General features: G+C 37.8%; 1 protein-coding gene across 5 annotated transcripts in view; it reads left to right on the forward strand.

The window, feature by feature from the left end:
- LOC143034020 (uncharacterized) overlaps positions 1-9070 on the forward strand; it is a 63257-nt gene that overhangs the window by 31506 nt on the left and 22681 nt on the right. For 4 of the 5 annotated variants that reach the window (XM_076199862.1, XM_076199860.1, XM_076199863.1 and 1 more), the window contains exons 19-24: positions 71-182; positions 373-550; positions 675-788; positions 889-1040; positions 1157-1408; positions 1643-1764. The exons of the other annotated variant lie outside the window; for it this stretch is intronic. In XM_076199862.1, the coding sequence (XP_076055977.1) occupies positions 71-182; positions 373-550; positions 675-788; positions 889-1040; positions 1157-1408; positions 1643-1764 (930 nt within the window). The remainder of the gene's footprint in view (positions 1-70; positions 183-372; positions 551-674; positions 789-888; positions 1041-1156; positions 1409-1642; positions 1765-9070) is intronic. 5 annotated transcript variants of the gene reach the window in all.

The following is a 9070-nucleotide window of genomic DNA, read 5'->3' on the forward strand; positions in this document are numbered from 1 at the left end:
ACTAGGTAAATGCATTTTCTCTCTCTCTTTCTTTGTCTCACTTTCTTTCAATTTGAGTTTTGTCTTGCAGAACTGTCATGGACTGAATGAAAATATTGGCCACAGTGACTTTTGGCCAAATGGTGGCAGCCATCAACCTTCATGCCAGGGTGATAACTTGTTTATAAAGAATTTTACATCAGGTGGGATTATTGATCACTGGTTTATCTTTTATTTTTCATCAATTTGGATACTGCATTGAAATTTATTTCAGTCAAATTAATCTTGAAATCACATTTTTAAGATTGGTATATGATCATTTTCTTCTTTTTGGCACTTTATTCTTTAGTGTTTTGTTTTTGTTATTTCTAATGAGGAAACTCACACTTTTAGGAATTCTTGGATGTGAATCCGAGATGGCATATGTGTACTTCATTGAGAGTTTCATCTATGATAATGACGATACATTTTATTTGGCTCGCCCATGCACCACATGGGAAGAATACCAGTCTGAAAAGTGCCCTTGTGATAATAATAAGGCTCAATACCTGGGATATAATATCAACACAAGGTGAATATTTTAGTTAGAAATATGAAATTGCTCCTGTAAATCTATTTGTTAGACAAATAACTTTTTGCAAGTTTGATGATGTGGATACAGATTTTTGATGGCTTGCTTTCCATTTGCTATTCAGAGCCATCGGCACTTTCTATCTTGATACTGCCACCACATTTCCTTTTGCTGTACAAGATAAGAAATGTCCACCTGGAGCAGATGGCATTTATAAACATTTCTTTCTGTGGACAAGGTTGGTGAACTTGAATGCTTTGGCTTCTCGTGTACTGTTTGGAAAGAAAAATCCCTTTATTGTAATTGCAGAAGGTGAATAATGGTTCTTCTTTTAACAGAGATACTCCCGCAAATAATCATTATGAATGCCTTTCATTGTCAAACAATGATACCATTATTTTCTCCAACTTCAAAGATAGAAAGACTTATATGATCATCCATGGGTTTACAAGTGATGGTCTTGAGCCTTGGATTATGGAATTAAAGGATAGTGAGTATGTTTTTGTGGCCTCATATATCCTACTATTTCACTGCATGTAAAAAAAGTGAAATGTCATGAACAACTTTATTATTTCTTACATTTATATGTTTCTATACATGGAACAGAACTTCTAATGAGAGAGGATTGTAATGTGATATCCTTGGATTGGCCTGCTGGGTCACTTTTTGGGCCTGCCTATACTGCTGTGGTGTTGAGGGTACCTAAAGTTGGAAGAGAAGCTTCTAGGGTACTAAGACTGTTGTCAGATTTGAAAGGACTAAAATGGTCTGAAACTCATTTGATTGGACATTCCCTTGGTGCCCATGTTGCTGGATTTGCTGGCAAGGAATCTGATGGCAAATTAGGAAGAATAACAGGTGACATTCCTCTTTCTTTTTGCTTTTCATTATTTGTTATTATGTGAAGTATCATGTACCCTAAATTTAGATTTTGAATTGGTTTATGATTTTATTGGCATTTTTAAAATATTATTATTATTATTTATTTTTATTTATTTATTTATTTATTTTATTTATTTATTTATTCACTTTTTTTTTTTCTTTTTTTTTTCTCTCTCTATACATTGAGGAATTTCATCTTTTGTTCTCAAGGTTTGGATCCAGCTGGACCCTTATATGAAAACGTTATGCCTAAGAAACGGCTGGACAAGGGAGATGCCAAGTTCGTAGATATTATACATACAAATGCTTGCCCATTTACTGGCCTAACAAGTGTAAGTTACTGAGGTTCTTAAACATGAAGTCATAGTTTGTGTGTCAGTCACTTTTTATGTATATACAGTTGTCCCATAACCACTTCAGTATGACTCAAATTCTCGTGTGCAGCATCTGCTTCCATATATAATTTGCATCACACTACCTGTATTATAACATATGAAGTCACTGCTGTATTACTTGTTCTCTTTTACTCGGAGTAATAATAAACAGAATACGTGATCAAACTAGTTCATAGAATCCAGGGGTAACTCATGTACAACTACAAAAAATATATATATCATTAAGATGACGCCAGCATCCTCATGTATCCACTCGCTCCTCATGATGATCATACCAATGTAGTTAGTATCCATAGTTTTAATATGTACATATTTGAAAATATATTGGTTACTGGTGGGAGGAATATACATGTTTTTGAACATACACAGGTTACAGTGGGAGGGATATACATGGGAGTACCTGTTCAGATCTCTCTGTGACTCACTACTGAGAGATCTGAACAGGGTTTGGGAATGGAGTCAGAAGTGGAAAGTGGAATTCAATATTAAATATCGATCGTTCTCTCTTCACCCGTGAATTTTGATAACCATAGAAAATGTGATTACAAAAGAATTAGAAAGAATGTCATTATGGAGGGGCGACTACAATAAATATAATCAAGACGCCGATATGGCAGCCTCGCGAATACACTCGCTCCCCATGACGCCTACGTGTGCGGCACCGTATGGAAGGGGTTAAAAAATGTAGCATCATGGAATTTGGAAAAAGTAAAAAAAAAAAAAAAAAGGATATCAGGACAATATAAAATTGATGAAAAAGAAATAGAGAAAGAGATATCTGAAAATGACCTGGGAGTGATCATCACAAAAGATATATTCCCTGACAAACATATAAACAAAATTGTTGGCAAAACCTATAACTTGCTAAGATCAATAAAAGTGGCTTTTACTTACTTGGATGAAGAAATGGTAAAGAAAATACCAATCTAATTGATAAGGCCCAAATTAGAGTACACAGCAACACTATGGTCACCCAGTACAAAAAAGAATATAAAGAAGATTGAGAGAATCCAGAGAGCAACTACGAAGATGGCCCCAACACTATCAAAACTCTCATATGAAGAAAGATTGTTAAAATTGGAGTTGCCGACTCTGGAACAAAGAAGAGAAAGAGGTGACTTGTTGACCATCTACAGGATTATGAAAGGCATGGAAGTTCTTGATACAGAAGCCTTACTACATTGGAATAAGAGAAACACAAGAGGACATGGAAAGAAGCTCAATAAGGACAGTTATAGAAGAGACCTGAAAAAGAACAGCTTTCTCCACAGTGATTGTATGGAACATACTAGACGAAACAATAGTGTGTGCAAAAACAATACAAAAATTTAAGAGTAAACTAGATATGGAAAGATACAGAGATAGGACACCATAGCTCCCCTTCCCGTAAGATACAACTAGGTAAATACAACTAAGCACAGCTAGGTAAATGAGATTCAAATTGTGCATTTGCCACACTGCACACCGCCCACCGTGCCATCCCATATTCCCATGCTCCTTCACTCTCACTATAACCATGCCTCTGTTAAAAAAAAAAAAAAAGACAACATCACCATGCTTTTTGATAACTGTTTATGATTAGTGATAATGCAAAATACAGTCTAAAGCACAGCACAAGTACATAGGAAGTGGGAGGTGCAATAATTCATAAAACACTTGTTTTTGTCGTTGCCAGTGGCGACAATGTGGAGATGGGAATAGGGAGCAGGGACAAGTAGAGTGGGAAACCATTCAGTTTTGCAATGTAGTGTACTGTACTTTTAATATTAAATGAATAGGGAGCTGGCAGATAGATTGGTTCAAAGAATACTGGTATGATTTGGGCATGTGGAAAGAATGAATTAAGAAAGTCTAGCAAAAAGAGTGTGGAAGGCAGAGGTGAATGGAATGAACTTGAGGGAAAGACCAAGAAAGGAATGGATGGATGATATGAAGGGAGCTGTGGGTAAAAAAGGGAATGTTTGTTGAGCAGGGAAGGCAAAGGGTTGTTGTTGTTGTTGTCGTTCCCTAGACTGTCTGTCCGAGCAGTCCCGTCTCCCCAAGGAATGCCACAGCCGAAACTGGGTTTTCCCACAAATCCTTTATAGAGTGTATGTTGTGTTGTTTGCGTGCATGATTGTGTATAATGCAGTCTTCCATTATGTGTTGTATGGTATGGGGTGAAGTGTTACATCCTGGGCAGCTGTTCACAATGCGGTCATCCAGCCTCTTCTGGTAGCTAAGAAGTGCTGGGTGGTGGCCACACCGCAGTCTGGCCAGGTGGACTCTGTCCTTTTGTGGGAGAGAGGATTCAGAAGGGTGGATATCAGGGGGTCTAGCATGCAGCAGTGTGTTGTCTTTCAGTGTGTTAATGGAACGGTGAGTGATATGATTATGAATATGTTTCTGGAGGCTGGTATTTGGTGGTTGTGGAGGAAGAGAAGAGAGTATCTGTGCGTGATAAAGGTCTTTGGGTGTTGTTTTAATGTTTCTTGGTGTGTGTGGGTGTTCTGCTATGTAGTGTAGCGGGTGTGATGTGTTTGTGGTGGCTGCGGCAAGTGTTTGTGTGCCTCTCATGTCGAGGTGGTCCTTGACTTTGAGGACTTTTGTTTCATGGTGTAAATGGTCTGTAGGCGTTGTATTTGTGCAGCCTGTAATTGTTTTTAGGGCTTTGTTTTGTATGATTTGAAGGGTGCTGTGGTGTGTCTCACTGAGATTAGGAGCCCATGCAGGACTCGCATAATTCATCACTGAGCATATGCATTGTTTGTATATTGTTATATTAGTTTCTTTGTTTTGTCCAAATGTTGTTCCAGTGATTGACTTAAGTGCGTTAAGTCTAGGTGTGCATTTGTTTTTTATGTTTGTGATGTGTTGTTTGAAAGACATGGATGTATCGTATGTTACACCAAGAATTTTCGGTGTGTTTGTGTGTGGTATTAGAGTGTTGTTGATGTAGAGATGAGGTATGTACTTGTGTTCTTTTGTCCAGTTGGTGAGAAGTGTTGCTGTAGATTTGGTTGGAGCTATTTTGAGTCTGTTTGTGATGAACCATGTATTGAGTGTATCAAGGTATGGCTGGATTATTTCTGCAGCTTTGTCTGTGTTATGATGTGTGCATGTGATTGTTATGTCGTCTGCGTAGGAAGAGATTTGTATTTCTGAGGTGTCTGGTGTGGGTAAGTCATGCATATATAGATTAAATAGTGTGGGGGACAGAACTGAGCCCTGTGGTACTCCATTCTTAATGTTTCTGATGTGCAATGGTTGGCCATTATATGACACGTAAGCATTCCTGCCTGCCAGATAATTGGCCAGCCATCTTTTGGTGTTATTGTGCAAAGGGTAGGAGATAGGCGTGGGTGAAAAATGGTTGTGAATGGATAATGAAATGACACAACACAAAGGGAAGTCTCCTTGTCCTCTCAATTTATTTGTGAGGGGGAGAGGAGGGAGTGTTGCCAAGTAAATGAAGTGGTGTTGAGCCAGCTTCAGCTGTCGGGTCCTGCTATAGATGTGCTCTGTCTTGCTGCATTGCTTCTGACTTGTCCAGTGGGAAGGGGACAGGGCCCTTCATCCACAAGGAGTGGAGAGGTTTTTAAGATTGGAGACAAATGAGTATTGGATGAGGATAGGATTTTGCATTCCTTTGAAGGCTCCCTTATGAGGGATAGGAATCCTTTTGATGTGTAGATAGAGATTTAATAAAGTGCAAACGTGTACATAGAATATTTTCTTTACTTAAATAAATAGGGAGCTAGGGATGTTATTAAGTGGAATAGGCAGCAAAACAATATTCAGATTTCCAATATATATGGGTGTTCGTGTTACACCCACATGTATATTAAGGAAACAAGATTATATACTCAACCCTCATTTGTATTGTTAAGTTGAATCTGGAATTTCCAGTTCATAGATGATTTCTTTCCATAACTCCTTGTCTTGACATTTGTCCTAAATATCCTTAGTTTTGTTCAGCTTGGTCAAGTTTTTTGTATTGTCCATCCATCTTATTCTCTCCCTGTTCTCCATCTTCCACCTTTCCATATAGCAAATTTGAGAGAATAATGCCTCAGTTTTCCTTTATTACTCCACCTTGTGTACTGATGGTAATAAGCCAGTTATTTCAGTAAAACTATCTAAATACCAATAGGCTTCTCCCTATTGATATATAAATAGATAGGTAGCCCAATTGAGATAACTAGCTTGTTACTATTCGTCCACAAGGTGCAGTAATTTAACAAATGTGAGACTTTGTTTTATCAAATTTGCTATATGAAAAGGAGGAGGAAAGATGGCATTATTTCACATTACCGTCATCTGTTTATGGTGATATGGGCTTCCCCAATGCCATCTAGTGGCAGAGAAGCCAACTACCATTATCAAAACAGATGGTGTCACTAGTTGTCCATGCAATATTCATGAGTTGCCAATGTTGCCATAACTTTTTCACATTAACTACTGTAATTGGTGAATGGTTGTACAGTGGAATCATTCCGAATCATGAAGCCAAACAAACCACATGAAAACCCTATGTACCTGTCATTTTCATGTAATATCTGGAGAAGATTTTAGAATGTGTGTGCAAGTGTTCAATTGGGATGGTGTATTAGGTTTATCTTCTTGTTGATTTTCACTGTCAGATATTTGATATGTGAACTGAAGGTCATATGAGTATCAAATGTGAAGCCTAGAATTTTAGGGGTCTTTTCCAGTGGAAGGGTTGGGCCATTTAATTTCATGGTTGTTTGGAGTGATTGATTCCATTGATGATATCTGGTGTTACTGAGCCATTGTGTGTTCTTAGCTGCTATGTTGTATTTTCAGTGCTGAGATAAATGTATCTGGTCATCTGTGTAAGTGGATACTTTGGTTTTAAGCCCTGGATCAGGGATTAGGAGTTGTGAAGAGATTGAATGACATAGGTGAGTCTTATACCCTGGGGGTACTCCATGTAGGTTTTTTGCCACAGAAATGTTTTGTTTTGGGTTATTCTGATCAGTCTCTCTGCAAAGAAGTTAGTTAACCACTTCTTGTCATTGTTATGAATATGTGTCCCTATTACGGTATCTTTTTTTGATTGTAGAGACCTGACAGTAATACAATTTTGACAATTTTGACAATAGGCCAGAGTTTCTTCCCAGAGACATCTGTGGCAGGGGTCAAGGACAGTTTCCAGCATATATGGTTTCCAGTCCATGAAACTTGAGGTGTCATATTATACAAGAAATATGGTATTAGCTTATGTAATTTATAGCTTGGTACTAGTGGGATATGTATGTTTGCATAACAAATTAATGTATATATATATTTTCAATGAAAAGCGGTACACTTTTTATGTATATTTTACTTGCTATTTAATTTTATTAATAGCCCTCTCACTGCACTGTGGTTGCATGCCATACAGGTATACTCAGCGAGGTGGGTGCTTATGAATATATTGAAATAATTGTTTAGATTTAATTTACTATTGTGTATCACATAGGTTTAATGTATTGATAGAGCCTTATCATTTTTGTATGTAGTGTATCTGATAGTGGAGTAGATAAATTAAAGGTCCTTTCCTTCTTATGAAAAGGGTGGCCAAGTTACAGTGATGAATCCCCTGCTTTATATACAAACAAACACATGAGGAGCAAAGATGAGAGGGAGGAAAGGGTGATGGATGGGAGTGGAATGGGTGGGAGTGGGTGCAGTACTACCTCTCATTAACGGACGTTAGTTAGCTGTGTTTGTGGTGTTTTCCCTGTGTTTTTGGTGTGTTGGAGTGGTTTTTGGGTGGCGTAGTGATTCCATGCACTAAACAACAGTGCCAAAAACACCAAAAACACCACAAACACAGCTAATTAATGTTCGTTAATGAGAGATCTCACTGTATACACCTTTTGACTTTGGCTACTTCCTGGTAAGGGCAAAGAAGCTCTTCGTATGTAGATAGATAGAAATTCAACTTAATGAAATACAGTGAAATATAAATGTGAAATACAAGTCTAACACTTACAAGGCAAAAGCATCTTTTTCTGATTGCAAGCAGTACAACATTTGGTTAAATAACATTCCAAAATAGTCAGGTGTGCAAAACTTTCACCTTTAATGTTCGGTACCTTCATGAATGATCTCGCACCTCCTCAACCAGGACTAAACACCAAAGTACTCTTATGTGCAGATGCCCTAACAATAATAACCCAACATACTAAATACAAAATAATAGCCAAAAACACCCAAACCTACGTAAATGAACTACTACAGTTGCTCAAAAGTAAAAATGGAAGCCTCACCTCAGAAATCATCAGTAATGTTGCACACACTAAACAAATGTGACTTAAAAAAACACCCTACAGTAAAACTGAATGGGCAAATCCTTCCACTGGAAAAGAACACTAAAATTCTAGGCCTCACATTTGATATTTGTTTGACTTTAGGCACACATATCAAAGATGTGACAGTGAAAATCAAAAAGAAAATAAACCTATCAAAATCCATTGCAAGCACTGACTTTAGACAATAGAAAGAAAAACATAGTAACCAATTTCAAGTTGTTCATAAAAACCATGCTTGACTAGGCTACCACATCATGGTTCCCAGCAATAAGCAAGACAAATTACAATAAAATTACAAATATTACGATATGGAACATTGTGAGTAGCTACGAGATACACCAAAACCACCTCAGTTGTTCATCTATGAACAGAAACCAGAATCCTCCCCACAGGACACATAAAAATGACAGGAACACTGTTCTGTACCAAAATCTTAAAAATCACACAAACCTCTACATCTCTTGAGCACCAACAGCAGAATTAAAAAAATAAATTAATGCTAATGTTTCTTCATTTATTCTTTCCATGTGCCCAAACATTCTCAGCACTTTTATCTCCCCTATCTGACAGCTCTCTCTCCCCTCCCAATGTTCCAATGTCTGCCTCACTGACACATTTCTCATCCTTGCCATCCTTATTTACCATATTTTTCAAACACTTTATCTCAGATGTATTTCGGCTCTTCCCTTCTGTAACCGTTGGATAGGTTAGTGTAACCGTTAAATAGGTTTGTTGGTTACGTAAGGAGGACTTAATGCGGGCGAGATAAACTCCAAAACGGGAGTTTTCTACTTTTAATTAACAATTGAGGCAAATCTGGTTTGCAAATATGATAAGGTACAAATGGGCCCTGTGGGCAGATTACAATAAGTGCCAGGCCTTGACCTAGGGCACAATAGGCTGGCAGCCTGCTCGGTCTGCCTAGCTCTGACGACTGGCCGGTA

The sequence above is a fragment of the Oratosquilla oratoria genome, chromosome 16 (assembly GCF_046742065.1).
Source record: "Oratosquilla oratoria isolate Oo_2021 chromosome 16, ASM4674206v1, whole genome shotgun sequence".
Taxonomy (NCBI): Eukaryota; Metazoa; Arthropoda; class Malacostraca; order Stomatopoda; family Squillidae; genus Oratosquilla; species Oratosquilla oratoria.